Genomic DNA, 24,720 nt, shown 5'->3' with positions numbered 1-24,720 from the left:
TTACATTGTATCTGTTTTCTATCCACAATTAAAGTGCTTTTAGATGTATAAACCTGAAGAGAAACAAACAAATTTGACTATAGAATAGCATAATTCGTATGATTTTGATCATTTTTTTAAAGAAACGGTAATGTCAAATACTTAATGTATTATAAAATTGTTTAAAAAAATGATATAATATATATAATGTATAACTTTGATTAAAGTGTTTGATCCACTTCAAATGTTGACTACTATATAAAACATTAACTATAACCTAAACTGTATGACAAAAAAAGCCTCATATTACATGATTCCTTGGCTAAACTTGCATCTCACACTCACAATATTAATATTTTCTATTATGCTATAGAAAAACATGGTATAAATACCCATGAAAATATTTCTACATGCATTACATAACAAATACTCATAAAATACATAAAAATATTAAAAAGTTTTATAAAAAAAAGATATATATATAATAAAAAATACAAATAATAGTAATAATACATTATTGATAATTATCAGTGATTTAATTATTTTAAAGAACCTTTTAATATTCCAAAATCTATTATACGAATAGAGACAAGCTGAATGAAAACAAATGCATCAGGATTCAACAGCAAGATTCAAAGGGACAGCAATTTTTAATGATTAATAGTCACAGTAATAGATTGCTCAAATAGCGTGTATTGCACATGTGTACACATATATGCACCCTATATACACGTGTGTTGCAGTTAGTATACACACCTTTGTATTGTCGCAACATGAAAGCATTGAAAGAACACAATAAATCAGGGAATGTGCTTTGATAATTTCAGATAACTTCTGCATATCAATATGACCAGAAGATAGACAAAAAAGAGAGGAGATTAGAGAGAGAGAGAGAGAGAGAGAGGATCTTAAAAATGTAAGGTTAAAAGGTCTCACAAATTGAAACGACCAATCACAACAAGTGATGTAGAACAGCAAAGAAACAAAGGGACAGTGAAGGAGTCACAACCTCTCTTTCAAAAAAGTCAAAAAAATATACAAGCACTCTTTGAACCTTGACGATCATAGGTCACAACATATACACAACATATGAATTATCAATAAATATACATATTTACCCAATAGCAAAATATGTGGCAGAGACAGTAAAGCTATCTTCCATGGCGAATGTCGATGTCTTTTACACATACAGAGGTTTCCCGGTGTCCGTCGTAAGGCCGTTCACGCCGCTGACGTTGTTTTCTTTGTGTAAAGATCATTGCGTAAAATGAACAGCCTCCCTCAGCGCCATACTGTATTACATCTGATCGATTATTTCCCCTCTCTATGTATTGCTTAACCCAACACACCTAAGGAGAAGGTTTAGGCCTCGAAAAGGGACCAACACGCCAGCTGGATTCATCCTTTAAACTAAAAAAAAAAGAGGAACGAGAAAGAAGAGAGAAAAAGCTTTCACCAGCAACTGCACGGTCAATAAACTCTTTGACACCATATAGGGTGAAGATACAAAACTATGCACAAATGGTTGGTGATCTACATCCAAACGTTACAAAACCTGATCACAGTATTCCTGATTCAGACAGCCACATAGAAGAGGGAAATTCTCTTAGTGTATATTACAGTATCTAAGTACAGAGGCTAGTGTCAGCCTGATTTTCACAAAGTGTTTCTCTTTAACCGACTTTAGTGTTTCAACATACAGTTCAGACGTATAAATACTTTATCCAATGGTGACATGGCTCTTCTTAGAGGACTGTTGTTGTGAAAAAAACTGGCCTTTTTTTTGTTTTTTGATCACTTTGTAATGTTATTGCCCAGAGGCTATGAGGCTGTCGAAGAGAAGAGACAAAATGCAGGTACTTAATTTTTCATCGATTTACAACGAGACATTGATCCAGAAGCAATGCAACTTGCTTTCAGCAGCCATTTCTGACTCCAAATAAATAAATCAAATGAGAGCAGAGTCAAGAAATGTCTGTCGCTTCAACATCAACAGGTCATCAGTGAACCAATGAACATACACAAAGAAAAAACGCTGACGAGAGAGTTCGCGTGTCATTTAAACGCATTTGCTGAGATAAGTCACTTTGCTTTTAATGCCTCATAATTTGCGTCTGAAAACCGTAAAGAAAAAAAAAAACACAATTAGGTTCGGACCTACAGTGTAGTATTAGTGCAAGATGCTTGAGACCCGGTTCAGTCTCACTGAAAGTACTTGCCATTAGACACGTTGTCACCTCTCAGACCAAGTAATGTTGCTTCTGTGACATTGCTGAAGGAAGTTAAATAAAGACGCAGCAGATTAAATCGAATTTGGCCCCCCGAAACTGTTGTCACACAGTGAAAATGTAATAAAGGATCATTATTTCAGGGTCATAAACAAGCCATTGCATTTCATCCACAAGTGCACAAGTGATTAATCAGCATACGACAAACTGTTATGAACAGTTATGAACAATACTAATTAGTCTGGTGAAAAATAACCATATCGATAGCACAAAAGCTATATCAAAAGATGATGAAAATGTAACCAAAAGTTTGTAGCATTTTAGTATTAAACAAAAAAAGTGGTAGTCACTCTTATTGCCGGAAAAAAAAATATTCTTAAATCCTGAAAAAAGGACAATGCCAAAAATGCACTGCACAGTGACATAAATCAACATCATCGATAATATCTGTACCACGCTGTACATTCCTTATCAGAGAATACTTCAAATCAAATGATGAAATTAACACTGATATAGACTCTTTTTTGTTTTCGTTTACATTTTTGTACAAAAAAAGGAAATGTTTAATAAAAAAAAGTCAAATAAACGAGTGTAAGGGAGCCAAACAAATACATGTACAAAGGAAGGTGGCGTTAATAGAAAGAAAACAAACAGGAAGTTGGTCACGACATTGTCAGTGTTTCCAAACAAATCACGTCATGTGCTAGTCTATTGCACAGGACTGATAAATAAAACAATCGTTGAATTTCTTTCATTCGTTCTTTCGTTAACAGTAAAATAAAAAAGGAGGAGTATCAAAACCTTTTTCCAAGAACACAACATTTACATCTTAAAAAAACAAAAACAATGAGAAAGAAAGAAAGAAAAGAAACCGGGGCAGAAGGAAGATAATAATCGTTTTGTGCTGCTCTGTCGTTCATGGCTGAAATTTGTTTTCTTTGAAAAAATTAAGGCAATTTGAAAATCAAACAAATCAATGAAAGTTAAGTCTGAGGATTTGCGTTAAGTATTGGTGTTGTTAAATGTTTTCCTTAGTATAAAAGGCACCAAGTTCTTTGAAAAAAAAAAAAGAGTCTTTCTTCAGACATTACCACAACGCGTCTTTCCTCGTTCTCCACGAAGGTCGAGATGGACGCTTTGAAAATCCTTTCTTCGTATTTTACACCTTTGCCGTTAAACGGATAGGTTGCCGTTATTTATGTTTATGTGCGAGCATGTTATAGCAAAGCCGTATATTCCAAAAAAAGTACTGTTTTCTCTGAAAGAAAAGAAATGCTTCTGGGGAAAAAAGGCTAACCATCATTCTTCCACTTCCAGATAAAAGTCTGTAGGCTCTTTTACTGTATGTACAACCACAGCTGATAAGAAAATGTTTCATAAAGGGGGTATAAAGTATTTATATATTTTTCTATGTGTTCAATTGTGTATACGGTACACACAAAACACATTTGCTTATATGTATGTATGTATGTATATTTATATATATATTTCTATTTCTCATATGTTTGTGTGCTTTTCACAACAGGTTATTATACAGATGCAAAAGTATACCAAATAATCGACACGGTACAGTGTAAACGAGTATACTTGTCTGCAAAAGGTGTTTCGTCACGACCCGAACATCTAGTTCCTCTTTTGGGAACCACGTTCGTTTGTGAATGAGTGTATATGTGTGTTTTGTGCTGAAGTATTTTTGCTGCTTGTTGGCTTTTTTTGGAACTTTGTACATTTCTTATACTTTGTACAGAAAACAAAGCTTATTTCGCGGCCCTCCGAGCAACAACATCCACATGCTGTCGTGTCGTTTTTCCCTTCCTCCTCCTCTTCTTTTTTTTTTTTTTTTGCATTTTCTTCTTTACGTCCCCAGTTCAATACAACGATAAATTGAAATCAAAGGCCTTTCTCTGAAGAGTACTCCATTGTTCGGCCTATCCAGCTGAGTAACCCTCACTGAGTGGTCCTGCAATTACCCATCATGCCTTTGTCATCCCCTTTCGGCAACAGTTTGCTATGCTTTACCTCAGAAAAGCGAAAGTGGGTGGGCTGTGAACATGTCAGTCAAGCACCTGGAAATGAGTGAAGGACTGAGGGAACCAATCAAAGACCTGGGAGGAGGAACATGAGGCGTGACGTCAGGGTGACCAGTGCCAAGCACACGTGGACAAGAAGGTTGGAGCAGTGATGTACTTTACTCGCTCTTCTACAACACGGGCTCCTCCTCCATTGGCTCCTCTGCAGATCTGAGGAAGGAATAATTGGTTTACGTTAAAGTTATATGTTAAATGTTCGGTATACGGTGTATAACAACACACTCGACTCCAGTTGCGGTACCTGCTGGTTTCTGTGGAAGTCGTTTGCTGATCGTTGTCCACTGTGAGAGAGGCCATGGCGGTCAAAGTGTCTGCCTCGTCCTTCTCTCGTCTCTGAGCGTCCAGGAGAGATTGACCCACTGTAGGAGCCAACCTCTGCAGAGACGTCCAGTGTTTACCTACAGATCACGAGAAGATAAATAAATAATGATCAGCAATTACATATCAATGGACACAATCCGGTAAAACGGATTTCTCTGGATTTAAACATTCTAAGAAACATGTGGGATAATGCAAGTACACAAATCAACAAAATATATAACACTGTTCTAGTGGTATTGGGATATTTTAATCCCAAAAAAATCTTACATGGTGTGCCTTTAAAGACATTTCTAAATATAAAACCCTACTGAACACACTTTCTCGTACTATAAAATAAAGAGGGACTGAATGTAGAAATTAATGTAATTCTTAACCAAGTTTCCTTCGGTTTCTCACTTACTCTGAATCTCAATGACCCTCTCTAGAGAGGCTGTTGCTTTTGGACACGGTTTCTGTTGAAGCACTGTCAGTGGCAGAGGATCCAACTGCAACACACACACACAAAACATTAATAGATCAAGAAATTTAATAATTTATGTTTATTTCACCCACAGGAATACTATAGCTGCATCAAAAATTGCACATTTCCCTACTATATAATAAGTAAAAAACAGTGTGTGTCTGAATTCCCAGTATTTGGATGATCTACTATTTGCGGTGAGAAGTGCGCATCCAATGGACACAATCCCATGAGGCCAAGGGATTTGTAAAGGGCATTGAAGTCATGCTTGTAGGTCACATGGCAATGACAACATGTTGTATGTAGTACATCCGTATTATATTCATACTACACACATTGGCTATATAGAATGTACTTTTTAAGGTTCGCTGGTAATTACTTATTCAAAAGTAGTACCTACTGTACTCAAGAGAGTATGTGATTTATTTTAAGCTATTAAAAACGCATGTTCTGCTGATATTGACCTTACTGTTGTTTAGGGTCCCAGAGACACCAATGATGTGTTTACAAATATTAGCAATTTTGAAATGAACTTATGAACAACAAGATCTTTTCATATGTACCCCTGGCATGATTAAATGCTAGCAGACAGATATTATTTAAGATTTAACCCTTTGTTTTATCGTTGAGACCCCAAAACAGGACATGAGAATTAAAATAGAACGGAGTTATGCAGCCTGTGTAATCCTATCGTGGGCTAGTTGGATGTGTGTGAATGAATGACGGGCACCTCGTCTCCAAGCAATGCAGCCACGCAGGATTCAGATGCATCACAGATGGCGGTAAGGTCGTGACCTCCTTCCAGCGCCAAAACCACACGGCCGCCAGCCAACTTCATCAACTGCTTAGTGAGATGGCCGAAACCTACACAGAGAGCCAGGAGCATGCTGGGTAATTCATGAACTATAAACAAATTCAAAAGCCTTCAGTAAACCTTAAACGCCCCCAATTTTAACAGAAATGCAGGTTAAAAATGAAAAAGACTATAATTCTATCGAGTTAATACTGTCTAGTGGTACGAACTTACGTTCTGGAAACAGAAAATCAGCAAACTCACATTTGGCGGTGACGTTGTATCCACCGAGGGGGGACTGGTGGCCCTCCACTGCATCAAAGCCAGCTGACACTAGCACCACATCCGGGGAAAACTCATTGGCTATGGGCATCACCACCGTTCTGCAAGCACACAGACAGGAAGTGTTTGAATTACAAATGATCTGCACAGCTCCTCAAACCATTTAATGGGGGCAGAGAAAAAGTTTTTAATGTTGAAAGAGAGTTATATTTTGCATTTCTTCCCCTAACAGACAGACAGTGCATATCTCACCTGAAGGCAGTCAGATACTCCACATCACCCATAGGTGGCTCCACTCCGCCCGTCCAGGCAATGTTGACGTTAAAGCCCTCTCCTGGACCCACACCTACCTATAAAGATCCCATGAGAAAACCAGTTAGAAATTTTTTTGATGGATCAGTTGATGGATCCCATTGACTTCCACAGTATTTGTTTTCCATACTATGGAAGTCAGTGCGGCCCTGGGCCTGTTTTGTCACCCATATTCTTCAAAATATCTTCTTTTGTGTTCAGAAGAAAAAAGAAATTCATACAGGTTTGGAACAACTTGAGGGTGAGTAAATGATGACAGAAATTACATTTATTGGGTGAACTATCCCTTTAAGCATCTTCACACAGTGACTGAAATGTTGTTACCTCCTCAGGAGCGCCACTGCCTGGGAAAAAGTTGCCATCGTCATAACGGTGCAAGGAAATGTACAGCACATTGGGGTCATTATAAAAAGCCTGCTGGGTCCCGTTTCCATGGTGAATATCCTATGAAAAGAATTGAAATCTTTTAGAGAAGATTTTAATCTTCTTATTCATCAAAATTAAACTGAATCAGTACAATAATATTGCTTGTTACATGCAGAGTGTAACATCACAGGAGGCTGTGTATCGCATGGAGCTCACCCTAAAAACTCACCCAGTCTATGATTAGGATCTTGCCCACCCCGAGTTTCTGCTGCAGGAGTTTGGCAGTGATGGCCACTGAGTTGAAGAAACAAAAACCCCTGCCAAGACACACACAGAGCAGTGGACTCATTTATGTGAATGCACATTAATGATTTATACAGTACATCTAGATATCAAACATCTGGCCACACAAAACTCACAGCAAGACATAAAGCAATCCAATGTTCAACATGTGGGGATGTTTATGTAGAATAAACATGATAAAGTAATCGGCTTTAAATGACATATTAAAATATTTGACATTAAACATGTTATACAGACTCTCAATTAAAGTTTCAAACTACTTACATGGCAGTGGATTCTTCAGCATGATGACCAGGAGGACGCACCACCGCAAAACCGTTCTATCCATCAAACAAAAATAGAAGAGAAGGAAGATGAGGACAACAGAAGACAATGTGATGTAATATAAGCAAATAATATGTATACCAGAACATAAGAGAACGTAAGAGAAGTGAAAACGAACCTTCAGTTCCCCAGCAGCAACTTTAAAGGCCAGCTCAATGACGCAGCCCACCGCCATGCGGACGGCACCTGACGAGTGCATCTCATTCCACACTGTGTCGCTGTCCACCTACAGCACATAAAATCATATTGTTATATTGACCTACTGTCACAAACTGATGAACTCAGAATTGATCCTATTCACTTCCTTAATAAATGTCCATGGTTTTATTAGGGACAATTCATTAGTGCAAAATTAAGTATCAACATCAATAATAATAATTATTATTACTATTTAAATGTTTATTTTATTTTATTTTAATATTATACTTAAATCATACTGATGCTAATAGTGAGTATTCTATTTATTATTTAGATTTTTTATTTATTTTAAATAATTTAATACAATAATAATACATACAAATATTATTATAAAAATATATTAATATTATATTAAATTATAACATTAAAGTAAAACATTATTATTATTAAAGGTGCACTATGTAACTTTTTTCTGTTCAAAATACATCAGCAAACCTTCCAAAATGTGTTTTTGTCTTACCCTGATTCACTATGGTAAGCTTATTATAATTATTTATACTTTAGACAGAGTGGGATGGTTTTCGCAGGAACTTGCGTACTTGCATGATTCGTTTGAGCGTGTCTCATCATATCCGTAAATAGAGAAAAGTTGCTCCGGCTACTTTGACGCATGTGGGAGTGGCATAGGTTAGTTGTCACAACGAGCGAAAAAAATTAACATGGAGCAGCTAAAACTTGAACCTCCGGAGAATCACTTGTTTAAAAAAAATGGTCTGCTGCAAAAAGGAGATCGCGACAAAGTAATAAAACCAGAATCAACATTAGCTTTTCGGAGATGGCGAGAACTGAATGATTTAAACTGTTTGAAATGACATGTAGATGCCGTTTTTATTATTCAGGTGAGAAAGGTATTTTATTGAACAGATAAACACAGTCACCCAGAGCAGAAGCACAGACAAAACAATGTTCTTCTGAAAAATGCATTTAGTTTTGGTTTTTACTGCTAGAGGGCCAAAAGCTACATAGTGTACCTTTTTAATAACAATAATATTAACAATAACCAAAAGTAAAAAAATCCAATAATATCTACATCTCACAATCCAAACAAATCCAGATGTATTCTGTTTTGTTCATATATACTTCCTATTACATAGAGTTAAATGCAATGTGAATGCCATTTCATTCTTTATTATATTAGTGGGATGAATGGACAGAAAAATGGAAAAAAACGTACCCCAATGCCTCCACACGGTAGGACAGCGTACATTTTCTGACTTATTGGGCCTAGAAAATTAAAAAAGGAAATTAGAAGCTGATCTGAAGGAGTGTTATGTTTAGGCACACGTCTGTTGTTCACATATTATCTATTCAGGTAATGACATAATTGCCTATACTTATTCAGTCTCAAGGATGCTCATTGGATGACGCTGACGCAACTATAATCTGTCTCACTGTTCTACAAAGAGCACTCAAAGTCAAAACAGTCTGCAATAAAATGGGGTCTCACATAAAAGTGGAGGTGGTGATGGCAACTCTGTCCATAGCTGAACCTTCTTACCCTCACACACACACACACACACACACACACAAACACACCACACACTTTGCTGGTGACTCAGAAGCGGGGGTGGGCAAATGTCTAGGACCTAAAAAAAGCCTAGGCGTCTGTCAAAGGAGGTTTGCTTAAGCAACCCATCAAATAGGAAGCAAGCAAGGGAAGCTTTTTGTGGATGGTGTACTAGGAGGAGAATCCTGTTTTGGTGTCCTAAAATCTAAACGGCAGAAACTCCATACACACATCACAACAGAGAGCTTCTAAAGCACACCTAAAAGTTTCTTGCTGTCCAGTTTCTGTCGGTTCAGTGGACTGGTGCCGTAGAGCAGCGTGTGGTACTCAGAATGAACGGTTTGGATTTCATCTAGTGTGGCCTTCCGTCCCCTGATCCTCTGCACACAAACAAACATAGAAAGTACATTGAGACAGCATCCATGATTTACCAAACCACTACAAGGGGGAAAATAAAATTTCATAATATTTTCAGATTTTCCGTGACTGATGGAACCCTGAATTACATTGTAAACAATAGCTGTGAAATTTTACCAATTGCTTAAAATTATCTTATATTTAAAAATATGTTGCTCAAAAGTATAACAATTGTGTGCACAAAGATTTTTTCATGCTCTTAAAAGAAGTCTTTTATTTTCACCAAGGCTGCATTTATACAGTAACATCAGTAATATTGTGAAATATTATTATTAATTGAATATATTTTAAAATGTAATTTATTCCTGTGATGGTAAAGCTGAATTTTCAGCATCATTACTCCAGTCTTCAGACATGATAACATGTCACATGATCCTTCAGAAATCATTCTAATATGATGATTTGTTGCTCAAGAAACCTTTTTTTTTATGTTATTATCAGTTGAAAACAGTTGTGCTGCTCAATATATATATTTTTTTTCAGGATTCTTTGATGAATAGAAATTTTAAAAGAACAGCATTTATTTGAAATTGAAATCTTTTGTAAAATAAATGACTTTACTGTCACTTTTAATCAATTTACGGTGACCATGCTGAATAAAAGTATAAATTTCAATTTTTAAAAAAAGTTACCCCAAACTTTTTGGACAGAAAGGGCTGAATTTTCAGGTAAATCATTTTATTATTATAGTATTATTATATATTATAGTATTTCAGGAGCAGTGTTGTTTTTTTAACGGAAAGAGATGAGCTCGTTGATTGTTTCTGGCTAATTCTTCCACCCTTCCAGAAGGTGGCGCACTCACCTCACAGCGACCAAGCAGGCCTGTTTCCTGCAGCCTAGACCAAACACTCTGAATGCGACCGGCGTGTTCGGGATGGATGTGTGTGTTCCCACACATGCACTGGTGCTTTAGCATGAAGGTGTCGTACACCAGCCCTGCAGAGAGAGTGAGGAAATGATTAAAAACACAATCTACTAAGGATATTGTCTTGTTCGACTGATGGACAGCGGGGCAGCGTACCTGTTGTGAAGAGATGCTTAATGGGCACCTCGTTCAGGGATGCTGCTTTAAGACTAGAAGTGACGGGCGACGACTGTGCCCTTCCCAGGGGTCTGTGGGGCATTCCCGTGATGGACAGGGAGGCCTGGAACACATTCAGTTGCTGCACATGCTGCTGGTCCAAATACTGCGGAAAAAGCACACAATCATCATTAATTCATTTCAATTCAGCAGTTCAGTTCATCTCAGTTTGATTTAGTTCAGCACACTTTGAATCGGTTCTTGTCAGAACAATTTACTTCAGTTCTCTATGGTACAGTACTGTTTTATTCATTACACTCTAAATAAGGTCAGCTCAATTTACTTCAGTACAGTTACATTAGGTTCAGTACACTATCAACAATATTTCATGTAATTCAGTTTAAAAAAAAAAAAAAAAAAACTTTTTGGAGTCACTTCAATAGAGTTTGAAAAAGTCTCCAGCCAAGATCAACCAATCAGAAACATGGACAGTCACATCAATGTAACCCGTGTCATCTGAGGGGCAAAATGTCTGATTTCGACAGCCTTGAGACTTTGTTTTAACTATAAAAAAATAGTTTCTGTAAACTGAAATAAAATAAAAGAATAATAATAATAAATATAATATTAAACCAAAACTTGAAATGTTGCCTTGACAAATATATAACTTTAAAAAATAAAGTGCTAAAATTACTAAAAGTAAATATTTAATCAAACTGAAAGCTACAGAAATACAAAAAAAGAGCTAATAAAACTAGTAAAACATAAAATTGACAAAAGCACCTGACAAAATGACACAAACTTTAACTAAAATTAAAATGACCACTTAAAAAACTCTAAATATTAATAAAAACTATAATTCTATATAAATACTACTAAAATAACACCGGAGTGAGTGAGTGTAAAGAGCAAGTTAAGATCATAACAGACTAAACATCAGTACATGGTCTGGAGCATGTCACCAATGAAACCCAGCGAACACTTGCCAAAAACCTTCTCAAAAGTCTTTTGCAGTAAACAGCCCTAGAGTCTGCTCTATATCAGACGAGCGGAATGAACGCGTGTGTGTGCGTGAGCAGCGAGACAGCCGCTGATGCAGTACAACGCGCAATGGAGGCCCATGCGAGATGATGGGATTCTTACTGGTTGTTTTTTCTTCTTGCATGAGACCTTGAGGTTGAAGTTGTCAACACACACACACACACACACACATATCCACAATTCCCTTCTTCATACCAACTCTCTCTTTATTCGAGACACTAAAGCTATGCAGCATCTGTCTCTCTCACTATGGCAGGTGACGGGGGCTCAATTTGTATTCAAGACACTCAGCAGCAAGCAGAGGCATCCACACACACACAAGGATGTAGGTGGGGGTGTTTTAATGAGAAGGAAAGGCCAGCTAGGGGCCGTGACTGACCAAAGTGACATGGAGTGTTTCGTATATCGCTGCCTCAATGGTGACTGCATGTCACCGCATAACAGACACACACAAACACACACTGCGGCGTGTCACGTCACCCTGGTGGGCTGTGATTGGGTGTGAAGTGCAGGGCAGCAAAGGCGGGCGGGGTCCGGAGGAGGCGATGAATCACCAAGGAGAGATGAGTCAGAGAAGGTCCATTCACGGAGCAGTATATGTGTAGATGTGTGCGAGTGTGTGAGTCTGCCGCTGCGCGAGGAGGATGCAGTCTGAATTCTAATGCTGTGCTCTTTTGAAATTTTTTCTCAATGATTGCAGGCAGAGTGAGCATGAGGAGGAGGGTGTTGCTCTTCTTTCAATAATTCCCTCTCCCTCTCATTCACTCTCACTCATTCATTTGTTTTTCCTTCCTCCCTCCCTCACAACCAGGGGTCTGTTTTAAGATCAAAATGAGCTCTTTTGGAGGATTAAATCTGCAAATGCAAACGAATAGGCTGGAATACACAATGCAATCTCAGTGGCGTGCAGTGGTGTTCTGAAATGGGGAGGCAAAGACCTCACTTTTTTATTTTTTATTTTTATGAACCAAAATGTAAATTCATGTCCCAGTTACACTTTCCTTTTGTAAAAACATAACCTTTTTTTCTGTTGTTTTATTTTTGCAACATGAATTTAACTAAGGCCAAATTCTGGCTTTATCTAAGCCCTGTCTGTGAAACCGGTCCTAAAATTGCAAACTGGAAATAAATGAAAACTTAAAAAAATAAACCTGAAATAAAAAGAAATAAATTAAAGCAAAAATATATATATTTTAACTCATTTATATAAAATTGAAAAAGGCACATAACAAAACTACTTTTAATATTAAACAAACATTTAAAATGAAAACTGAAAATAAACAAATTAAAGCCAATTCAAAATATTAATAAAAACTACAATAGAACCAATAATACTGGTAAGATATGAATAAACCTGCTCAAATATAGTTTTATTTCAAATTTCATATTAAATTATAGTACCTTGCTAAAATGACCATATCAGGTTATAATTCCATGGCATTCTTCAAAGTACTGTTTAAATAATATGGTATTTTAAACAGTATTTTAAAGAATGCCATGGTATTACTATCATAGTAATGTAAAAAAACAAAAAACAAACACTTGTTCCAAATACAAAATTCATGATAATACTTTTTTGTAAGATAAGAGTAAACCTGCTAAGAAACATTTTAAGAGCTCAACCTCTTTAAAAAGTACTAGTACAGTGAACGTATCAGATGGTGAAACCATGGTACTTTTTGTGCAAGATCAGAATAAATCCAAGAATAAAGTGCAGCTCTATGAAAATGAGCTCTTTGGCAAATACTGATTTCTACACTTTCTGAACAAAATGTGAGTGTTGCTTGCCACTATTGGCAACACAGTGCTAAGAATTGTTTTTAGCTCAGGTGGCAAGAGCTTGCCTTAAGCCTTTTCTGGTTCCTAGATGCCTTAGTTTCATGTCAAAGTTTAATCATTTGGGATAGGGGTTCATTTAAATCTCTAACTCAGAAATATGAGCAATAACAATACCTTAAAGCTAAACACCTAAGCAAACACCACAAACTAGATAAACCTTTGCTCTCGGAGGAACCTCCACCAAGTCGAGTTCATTGCGTCTTCCCATCTAGCAATTATTTATACGTTTCTTTTTCCCTCTTCTCGTCCGCTACCCTCCAGCCTCCAGTGGTGAGTCACTGGTGGGAGGAAGAGAAGAGAGCAATCTTCCTCTTTAATCCCTCCTTTTCAGGGGGCGAAAAAGCTGCAATCGCTCTGGTTGAGAGGGATACCCTCGATCTCCAGTCACCAAGCCCCCGCATGTGTGTCGCAACACTCATCAGGAACTTGCCTACGCACTTAAGCTCTTGAAATGTGCAGTGACAGACACATCGGAAAGATGTTCAGATGGATCTTAAAAGCTGAACAACAACATGAAATCCATACAAATTTGAGGCACAGCTGCTTCTAGTCTAAAAAATATAAAATAATAAATGTAAAAAAACATGTTTCATATCAAAGAAAACAATAAGCTAAGTTGCACAGGTGCATAGGTTTTGAATAGTGACTCATGCATAGTGACTGCTCTGCCTTGCTCGGCACTAAAGTCAAAGTTTCTGAATACGTTTTGATTGCTTTGCATGTTATGCAAAATAGACGGGATGGGGAATGGCAATGAAGGAGAAAGGGATAAATATAGAAAGCTGGCCATATCAGTTGTTATTGGAATGGTGGACAAAGGTTAACAGTAGTATTAGAAAGTTAGAGATCCTTAGAAGTTCTAGAAGCTAGCTAAACCATGCAAAGTACATGTTGGTGGCTCAGTAAATCACATTAAAGGTTATGCGTGTCATATTTTCCCCATGTTAAAATACCAATGGTGTTAGACCTATGGCAGATGATGGCGTTCAAGAAACCTCTTTGAAAATCATTTTTGCAATTCCATTTAGTGACACTAGTGCTGCAGAAATTAAACTCTTCACCTTTAACTTACAAACAAATACCTCAGTATAAAAAGGCAACAAGCTGTAATTTCTCACCTGGCCATAGGGGGCGCCCTCTTCATCACATTCCCTCAGTTCAATGGCTTCATCATCATCATCTTCTTCCTCCAAGTCACTTTCTGTGCTTTCTCCCTTAAACTGGACCAGACGTTCCGAAGGGGGTGTGGTCTCACCAGAGCTCTCTTTCTGTAGTCCCTCCCTTACATGATCAGCCCCCTCCCCTCGCTCGTCTTGCATTTCTGTGGTTTCCGTAAGCTCCTCCTCCGTCTCTTCTGGGTGAGTGGGAGGCTGTCTTGGAAGCTCCACCCCTTTGGAGAGGATCTAAACGAAGGTGGGGCTCGTTAGCAATTTTTACTAAATCGTTCAAACCACTTAAACCAAAGAAGTTTTTTGCTTGAATAAATGCTGGCCAGAGCATCAAACATACCATCAGAGCTCCCTCTACCTTATGTAGCTGGTAGTGTTTCTGTTTCTCAAGGAAGTGCTGATGCTGCTGTTGCATTACGAGGTGCTGCAGGGCCTGCGGTGTTTGCGGCAGGGGCGCTGACTGAGTACGGCTCAGCGGTCGGTGCCTAGGCAACTTATTTACTGTACGCATGCTGTTGGACACTCGCTCACCCGTTACCAGTGGAGACTGTCCATACATGGGAACTGTGGGATAAAGATAAAGAGATAAAGTGTGAGCTAATAAAAAGAAAAGTACAGTGCATTTGAGGTAAGAAGGCTGTATTTTCTACGTTTTTTTGTACCTGCGAGAAGTGCGCTCTGTTGACGAGCCTGCTCCAAGAGTAGGACGTGCTGGAGCAGCGAGGAATGGCTACTGTGGCTATTAGAGGCGGAAGGGGGCTCAGGGTCATGGGGTGCCCCGGTGGGAAGGCACGTCGGCAGGGACGATGTGCTGATGAACTTCCCCGTCAGTGCCCCACCTTGACGCATACTCTGGATTGTCTGCCGCTCTGCCTCCTGCTGGGGACTGAGTTTCTGGGGGGCCTAAAAGTAGAGAAGAGGAGAACGAAAATTTATTCTGCAGACTTGGGAATATTGTTGGTTGGTTGGTAAACCTATATATAAACCTATAAAAAAACTCTTAAACGGATTCAGGGTTGACTGTTTAAAGTTCTTCTAAAAGTGTTTCCTAAGTAATGTAATTTCCAATAACAAGAACAACTTAGTAAAATATGTTTAAGAGACACTGAATGTCCTGATTGGCATTCTCTGTAAATTTGATCTCACTGAAAATAAAGATGCAACTTTTACAACAGAGTAGGGTTAATTTTATACAATTGGCTGTTTGTACACTGATCCTATTCATTTAGCCATTTCTTGGGAATGTTGAGCTGTTTTTTGCCATAAAGCTACAACTATAGTCTATAAGGCTGTTTCCATTGCTTGGAACAAACCAGAACAGTTTCGATTCCATTCAGACTGCCCCCCGCTCTCCATCTTTTTACATATTTTTGGGACATGAACCGTATCCAAGACCACATTTTCAAGCAGACTAGGGTGCGGTTTGATGGTGTGCATCTGACTTCTGAAAATCAGTTCAACCAAACTCTTGAGTCTAAACCAAAAGCCCTAGAGTGAAAGCATCCTACTAATCTAGCAAGCCCACTAGGGTTCAGCCTACACCACTTGCAATCTCTGAATCATCTCAACTATCACAAAGCCACCAGGCTTTAGCAGAGGACACTCACCGTGATGTGTGCGTTGGCAGGCAGTCCCAGAGAGATGTTGGGCAGAGATGGAGAGGTGTAGAGGCTCAGGGGACTTGGTGTCCCATCCCCAGTCAAAGACTGATGCAGAGAACGCAACTGCTGCCGAACGAGAAAAGGAGAGAAAGACATAAGTCCCATAGGACAAACAATGAGACCTACAGTTGTATAAAATAAAAATAAAAAGAGTAGTACAACATCAGTAACCTCATGCACCACTGTTATTTAGTAGTAGTGATATTTCGCCACTGCAGATAATTTACTTGCAGATGTAGTAGTGTAATAGAAAAATAACAGACCCAACTGTCATGGCATGCACACTGCTTGTTCTGAGTAATTGACTCACTCATTGAAAGAGACGTGTTAAAAAAATAGCAGTGTGGAGTTTAATTAGATAATTCACTCATTCTGTAAAAAAACAGGTGTCATTGTCCTTTATTAAGGAAGAAGGGAAGCAAATGTTTCACACATTGTTATAAAATATTTTTTCCTTCTGAATTGCTAAGTAAAATGGTCTTTTCCAAACATTGTTCAGAGGAAAAACATAATTTGATTAAAAAGTTGATTGGAGAGAAAAAAACGTATAAAGAAGCTCAGCTAAAATTATCTCAAATGCTTTAAAATGGCAACAAAAACCTGAAACACACGGAAGAAACCGAGCAACTAATGTTAAAACTGATCGAAGAATAGTCAGAATGGCAACGATTCAGTCAATCGTCACCCGCAGAAAGATCAAAGATGATCTAAAATTACCTGTAAGTACTGTTACAGTCAGAAGCCATTTGATCGAAGCTAATCTAATAGCAAGAAGCCCCCGTAAAGCACCACTGTTGAAAAAACGGCATATGCTGAACCAGTTAAAATCTGCAAATCGATTTCCCCAGAGAGAAATGCCATAACATTCTGTGGACGGATGAGAGTAAAATTGTTCTCTTCGGGTCTAGTGGTCACCGGCAGTACGTCAGGCGACCCCCGGGAACTGAAATCAAGCCACAGTGTACTGTGAAGACAGTGGAGCATGGTGGCGCAAAAAAATATGGTATGGGAATGCTTTTCATACTATGGTGTTGGGCCTTTTTAGCACATACCAGGGATCATAGATCAGTTTACTTTGAATACATCAAAATACTTTAAGAGATTATATTGCAATATTCCAAAGACGAAATGACCCTGTTCTTTTAACAAGACAACAACCACAAACACACAAGTAAGCGAGCAACATCTTGGTTCCAGATGAAAACGATCGAGGTAGTGGAGTGGCCTGCTCAATCCCCTGACCTCAACCCCTTTGAAAACTTGTGGGGTGACCACAGACTGTAAAAAAAGGAGCTGGCCGTCGCCATCTTTGCAGCGCGTCACCACGCGTCACTCCCGGATACATACAGACGGTTGGTCTGGGAACGCCCCCGGGAACACCCCGTCACGTGATGTGAATTTAGCCCGTGGGGGAAAACATTGCCTTGGCGCTAATTGAAATACACGGGACAATCATGCCGAAGAGTTGCTGTGTCGTTTTCCGCCAATAAACAAACAAATTATGAATTGAAGTTCTACATCCTTCCTAATAAACACACAGAACTGGAAAGGAGGACAAAATGGCTACAAGCAATAAGGCGTGAGGATGATCAAGGGAAGACCAACCGTCTGTATAGTTGTTTTTCATAAGGGATGTCTCATTCACATTAGCGTTATCAGCTGAAGGCTCGCTTGATAGGCCAATCGCTACGTAATGACGCAAGCCGTGAACCTATGGAGTAGTTCGAGGTCTACAGTCAATACAGACTGCAGTCTGTGAGTTAGGGATAACTGTCAGCACAGTCCCTCGGCAACTTCGTACTACTGATCACCGTTCTACAAAAGGAATAGTTTGGAGTGAAGCATACGTACAATTGGTAAGTGACAAGGTTTTATGGAATTATAGTATGCAACATATGAAAGTTGATTGAGTTATAGGCTAATGTTACCGCTACAGCTACCGCAATGTCTTACCTGGAGATTCAACCAGATAACAAAATATGTCTGGAAACGACACCTACGGCCATTTGGTTGGGTCATTGACCCAGTTTTTAATAAAATAAGGGCAATCATAACCTATTGCAGTTAATTTTGCAATGTACCGTTGCCGGTCGGCAGGCGTCAATGACTCGCAATACGACATTTTTGTCATTCAAATACACACGATGTTCGCGATGTTCGCGATGAGATGGCAAGTTCGGCAGCTAGAATTAGCTGAGTTGACATGACGGCTAACAGACAAACGGCTAGTAGTGACAATAGGCAACTAAGTGGCCACGCCCTTAATTATGCAGAACTTTAAGGCTTAATATAATTTAAACGGATGAGTTATAAAATAATTCACCCCCCTCACAGTTTTCATGAAGGGCAAAATTAGCTTATATAGACCAAAACTTATTTTTGTACCAGGCTGTAAACATATTTTTTTCTGCTGTAAATTTGGCCATTTTAACATGGGGCATATATGGAATTGACTCCCTTTTGGAGCATGTCTCTAGTGGCCAGTCGATGAATTGCAGTCTAAGTCACTTCCATATTGGCTTCAACATAGAGACTGGAAGGTTGCTGCTTGGGGGTGACATTAAAAATGCAGTTTCTGAAGCAAAACCCCCAAATTCACAGGAACTGAGGAATGCATTTAGTTCATTCTGGGTTGAAATACCTGTTTCTAGGTGCCAGAAGTTGGTTGACTCGATGCCTCGCAGAAACAATGGTTATGCAACTAAATATTGGTTCAGTAATTTAAACTTTAATCTTAAAAAATTTTGAAGAAAAAAAATTTAGACACTGCTATTTTTAAACAGATTGATATTCCTTTTCTTTGCTTCATGTAAAAGAAATAGCGCAGACTTGATCATGTGTTAATACTTTGATTTGGAATTAAATGTGTAATGTTTCCAGAACATTTGAAATCTGAAAATAAAAGCTATTAGAAAAATATCTGCACTCTATTCGCTTTTATTAACGCGCTGCTGTTTATTTGAACACAACTGTATATTTCAGGTTGTACACTTCAAACACCACAACTTTGAGGAAAGAAGCCGTTTTATCTCAGGAAGGAATCCCAGACAAGAAGTCTCGGCATGACTTTATCACTTAAAAGCATTCTTCTTTGGAAATCCGTACTAAGTTTTTTGACAGGGAAAGCAGCATGTGGGAATGGATTGTCTGTATTTGGGAATGGACGAGCACCACCTGAAGAAGACAACAGTTTCTGTGCTATGAAATGGGCAAAGCAGTTATATGGATAGTTAAAAAGGATTTTGCATCGTCTCATTTTTTATTGATTCCTAATGAATAAAAAATTACACAAAAAAGAGCCAAGTGTGAAATACAGAGGTGTTTCTGAGTGCTGGTAATCCAATCATCTGACCCTAGACTTGACGTGCAGCCATTTTTTAAAGCCAAAGAACAACAACTAATGGATCTGCTTTACAAGGCAACGTTTATTCATCCCCGGACCCCAAAGACACAATTTAAGTCTTTCATTATAAGTTGTTTATTGAGCTATGTCATTCTCACTCTGACTCAAAGGTTACACTCAGAAAAGACAAGGACATTCCGTGGCAAAGTGCCCTACTTGCAGCTGCGATGATGTCAGCATTCTATTCTCCTTCACATTTATCCATCACATCTCTTGAGGTTGTACTGCTAGGCTACAGAGGCTCTGGAATAACGATCTAACGCAATTTTTGGGGAGTAGTATGCAGCCTTTACATGCTGGACAGAGCTAATGAGGTGATTCTTAAAGGTGCTCTAAGCGATGTTGGGTGACGTCACTTCTTGTTGACGTTCGAAGTATTGTCAAACAAAACGGAGGCTAGCTCGACACTCCCTCCTCCTCATCCCGTCCCCTCCCCCTCCCATTCCGTGCGCTCCTTCTCCTTTTACGTCGTCTCTTTGGTCGTGTGTCGGCCATATCAAAATTCAAGAGAATATAATTCTAACGTTAGTCGTTGTCGTTGTCTAGGTAGGACATCTCACCTCTAGCTAACTTCCCTCTTCATGCTTCTCTCTCCTCCACTCCCCCCTACTTGTGCACGCGCACAAGTAATTTGTAATTTCTAATGTAATAATGTAAAGTAATTTCTTTTTTGCTGGTTGATGAGACTGAAAAATGTTCTCTCTTCTCTTAGAAAAATTTCAACACACCCCATCCTCCATCACATCGCATCACATCACAGCAATAATGTAACAAATTAAAAGATACTATGCAATGGTACATATGTTAAAGGTACATAATACCTTTATTTAAAAAAATACTATTTAAGTATATTATACAAGTAAATATTATTATTATTTTATGTATATTTTATAATGATAATATTATATGTAAATATTAATCTCGTTTATAATACCCATTTTTATATAATTTTTTAATTGGATTATTTTCGATTTCTCAAAAGATACAATTATTCGTACAAATAAAAGATAAGTCTGACCTTTGTGCATTGCATGATCTATTTTGTCCATAATACAATTACATGGAATTATTTAGCATAACTAAAGAAATTATAAAAGCATAAACGACATGTCAACGTTAAAAATTGTATTATTTGTCTGAAAAAGTGTTTTGTTTTGCATTTAATAGAGTGGTCATCCAAAATCAAACACAAACTAGCTCATTCAAATTCTGCGTTCCTCCCCTACAGCTTCAACTCCTCTGTGGCATGTGCACACACAATTTCTCCAGCTCTCAAGGTTAAGGTGATGCTCAAGGCTAGCTGCTTAGCATGCATGATCGACCCCAGGCTGCTTCCTGCTGTCCATCCAGAGCAGCTGTGGCCATTCTAGAGCCTACAGACACAACTTACTGCAAGGATGACTTTCAGAACATGTGTTTTTTTTTTTTTTGGATTAGCATATCAATGTAAGCCCAAGCCATCACAAGGCTCTGTACGGTAGACTGTTTCCATAGAAACGCTGTCATTACCTAGGTGAAGCCAATTTATTGTCTTTTTGCATCCCTAACCTTTTGTGAACCAAGGGGAGTGCAAGAGCAAAAGAGAAGCAAACGTGTCGGGGGTAAGTCTCTCACCTCAGCGTGGATGTTTGGGACGGATCCGCTGGAGCCATTCTCTGCAATGGCACAGTTAGAGCTGTTCGGAGAACTGGGACCCGAGCCAGGGGCACTGCTGCACATAGAGGACACTGAAACACACACAGATTTCAACAATCACATTTTAGCTGCATCAGTAGGAAATATAGCTGATGATTTCACAATATTTTGTGACTGATTGAACCCGTTTTAATGTATCAGCAGGATGTTAAACTGTTCCCTTCCTCCAAGCTCTTTTATCTTAACAGTACAGAAATCACACGATACCCCAAGTGTTCATTTATGTTTGAAAAATCTTCACACTTATCATCTGACGGCAGAGGTCTGTTATTCACAGGCCATTTGAACAACTCAGGTGCTGATATAATCTCAGATCTTCCATATAAACTCAAGCTGAACGCACACCTATGCCAAACCTTTTCATTTAAAAAAAAAAAAGTATATTAACTCTAATAATAATGTTTTATCTAAATCAGAATTGCAAGCTAGTAAACTAAATAGTGTTAAAATAAGTATAAATACAATAAAAAATAATTAATAAATAATAACTAAATAAAATAATGAATTTGACATTATTTTGTTTCATTGCTGGGTTGAAAAATAATAGAATAATAGGAAGGAAGTATTTTTCTATATAATATTTTACACATATTTGGTGACCCCTATCCTAAAATTTAAAGATATTTATATTCATTTCATGAAAAATATATGGTAAAACTAAAAATATCATAAATGTGGATATTATGTTTATTTGCATTTTTAAGATTTACTTAACTTTTTTTTTTTTTTTTATGAAAATGTATATAGCTGCCTTTATATTTTAAGATAGGGGATCTGTCAGATAGAGATCATCATATTTGGAGAGTCCTTAGCTTAAAAAAGTTTGAAAACCTCTGGCCAGAAAGTGTAGTTACTGCATTCTTGGTCCAAACCTATTTTAATGCCTTCCTGTCCCATTATTACCCATGAGGTTGTGCAAACAGTTCTGTATTCTCACAGATTGTTTACCTGAGATCTCAATTGCCCTTTTCTTGAAGGTGCTGATCACAGTACCGTCTTTCCGTCTAAGCAGTGGGCTGCTTCTCCTCTCAGCCACCTTCTGTTTTAACCGTGAACGTACCTTCAGATTGGGCTCAGAGGCTGAACGAGAGAGAGAAAGAAAAAAGTTCAAATCACTTGATTTCACACCCGCATGATTTGAGGTCTCACGTATGTCCGTGGCCCAAACGGTACAAGATTAGTTGCACAGCAAAGTTGACTAATTACACTTAGGGGCTTGTTCAAAGTCACCAACCCTATGTATGTTGCCTTAATGAACACTACTAATGAGGCTTTGGATCTGTCGCTCTTGTGCATCAGGACCATGGACAGCAACTGCACATCCCTCCCTGTTTCTCTCTCTCTCTCACATACACACTCACACACTCACACACAGAGCTGCAGATAAAAGTTATATTTACAGTGTGCCGATTTTATCTCTTGTTGATTCCGGAGATGATGGGCCAAATTAAACTAATTGAAGTAAAAAGGGATTTGAAACAGAAAAAAGACAGGAAGTGGGGCAATTACCCGAACACGCAGTGTGTAATGCGGCTTGACCGAGCCCTGTGTTTTTTTTGGGCCCGTTTGTGCGTCACAGCCACACTAAGCATATTGAGCAGAGAGGACTTTAGTGCCTAATGCTATCAGTGACTTTAGTATGAATTTAATTAGATTTAAAATAAAAGTGTGAGACGAGGGGGAGGGGACGTGATGGAAAGACACACTTTCCATCAGATCGCTGTGGTGTTGCCATAACAGTGGTAATATGGAGTAAGCTCTTCGCCCACGGTAACAGACCCGTCTGCGATTACTTTATCAGTGTGCTGAAGTCCAAGCTAGAGGGCGTGTGTGTGCGCGAGTGTCCTCCTATCCTCTGTATGGTATATGTGTGTCAGTTCTATTATAGTGAGCTTTATAAAGCAGCGTGGGTGTGACAGTTTAAAAGATAGCTGTGTGTAAAAAGCAGATGTGTGTGTGTGTGTGTGTGTGTGTGTGTGTGTGTGTGTGTGTGTGTGGGAACAAACTCACTGAATCTGTGTGGGTGTTTTGGAGTATGGCTGGCAGCTATGAGAGTGAACAGCAGATGACCGGTATGAGTGTGTGTACTCAGGTTATACTTTGAAAACATCCTCACAAATATAGTCAAACAACATCCAAGACATTTGAGGTGGTCCTTGGTATTTCAAACTCTCAAAATCAGACCAAATTGTGTTTCGCTTGAAATGTATTAATGCCAATAGGTTGTGTGAGGGCTAGATTGTGAGGTAGGGTATAATATATATATCATTATTTTAGTATGAAATCCATTTTGTCACTAATATAGCCTCTAAGGTGTGCGTTTATGTGTCGGTCCACTGTTCTGATGACTCATTATGACTCACACCTGCAGACTCCTCACTGAAGAGTCTTCAACCCTGCGCGCACACACACACACACACACACTTGCATCTCCTGTGATACCTCTAGACTGTTAAAGAGCTCAAACTTCTCCGAACAAAAACACTGTTGACTCCATAACAGCGTCATTCATGCACAGAAAGAAAATCATCATCTGGCATTTACATGCAAACACAGTAATGCAGTCAATGTCGCAACTATTACTCATTGAAACAATTAATTAAAATAACAACAACAACTAAATTTGCATTTCCCAGAGGAAATATGAGGGCTTGCAAGGCAGTACAAGGATAGTGTTTATTGGTATAATAATCCAGAAAAGGAGAAGAGAGCCAGAGAAATGGGAGACAAAGAAAAGGTGACCCAGCTGACATCAACAGCTGAAGCGAGTGGGCCAGTATGACATCATCATTAGATGTTCCATTCTTACAGTGCGATGGGGTCGATGGGAGATTTTCAAACATTAAATGTACAGTACCGTTCAAATGTTTGAGGTCGGTAAGATTTATTTTGTGTTTTTAAATGAAGTCTCTTATATTCACCATGGCTGCATTTATTTGATCAAAAATATTGTACAAACAGTAATAGTGTGAAATATTATTAGAATTTAAAATAACTGTTTTCTATGTTAATACAGTACATTTTAAAATGTACAAAATTTTCAGCATCATTACTGATGCTTCAGAAATCATTCTAATATGATGATTTTCTGCTCAAGAAACATTTCTTATTATTAATGTTGCCTAATGTCTATGTGAAAACCATGATACATCTTTTTCAGGATTCTTCCATGAATATAAAGGTCAAATATCATTTTTGGTAAAAATTTTACAATAGTGTTTCATTAGCTAACATTAAATAACTACATCGGTTAACATGAACTAATAACGAACTGCACTTCTACAGCATTTATTAATCTTTGTTAATTT

The 24,720-nt window shown here is 38.2% G+C and overlaps 1 protein-coding gene across 11 annotated transcripts in view; it reads right to left on the bottom strand.

The window, feature by feature from the left end:
* Positions 1–3,927: 3,927 nt before the first annotated feature.
* hdac5 (histone deacetylase 5) overlaps positions 3,928–24,720 on the bottom strand; it is a 75,410-nt gene continuing 54,617 nt past the window's right edge. For 3 of the 11 annotated variants that reach the window (XM_084401703.1, XM_084401697.1, XM_084401700.1), the window contains 20 exons: positions 22,361–22,492; positions 21,332–21,444; positions 16,261–16,380; positions 15,316–15,556; positions 15,012–15,217; positions 14,603–14,887; positions 10,605–10,770; positions 10,386–10,519; positions 9,423–9,543; positions 8,831–8,880; positions 7,577–7,684; positions 7,399–7,454; positions 7,061–7,148; positions 6,790–6,909; positions 6,406–6,503; positions 6,136–6,254; positions 5,809–5,942; positions 5,019–5,103; positions 4,539–4,695; positions 3,928–4,447 (listed from right to left, as the gene is read on the bottom strand). In XM_084401703.1, coding sequence (XP_084257829.1) covers positions 4,408–4,447; positions 4,539–4,695; positions 5,019–5,103; positions 5,809–5,942; positions 6,136–6,254; positions 6,406–6,503; positions 6,790–6,909; positions 7,061–7,148; positions 7,399–7,454; positions 7,577–7,684; positions 8,831–8,880; positions 9,423–9,543; positions 10,386–10,519; positions 10,605–10,770; positions 14,603–14,887; positions 15,012–15,217; positions 15,316–15,556; positions 16,261–16,380; positions 21,332–21,444; positions 22,361–22,492 — 2,573 coding nt within the window. In that variant the 3' untranslated portion in view covers positions 3,928–4,407. Of the gene's footprint in view, positions 4,448–4,538; positions 4,696–5,018; positions 5,104–5,808; positions 5,943–6,135; positions 6,255–6,405; positions 6,504–6,789; positions 6,910–7,060; positions 7,149–7,398; positions 7,455–7,576; positions 7,685–8,830; positions 8,881–9,422; positions 9,544–10,385; positions 10,520–10,604; positions 10,771–14,602; positions 14,888–14,993; positions 15,218–15,315; positions 15,557–16,260; positions 16,381–21,331; positions 21,445–22,360; positions 22,493–24,720 lie in introns of all 11 variants that reach the window. The other 8 variants (XM_084401701.1, XM_084401705.1, XM_084401699.1 and 5 more) reach the window with 3 other exon arrangements.

This window comes from Rutilus rutilus (assembly GCF_951802725.1).
Source record: "Rutilus rutilus genome assembly, chromosome: 1".
Classification (NCBI taxonomy): Eukaryota; Metazoa; Chordata; class Actinopteri; order Cypriniformes; family Leuciscidae; genus Rutilus; species Rutilus rutilus.
This window is presented reverse-complemented; position numbering and strand designations above follow the sequence as displayed.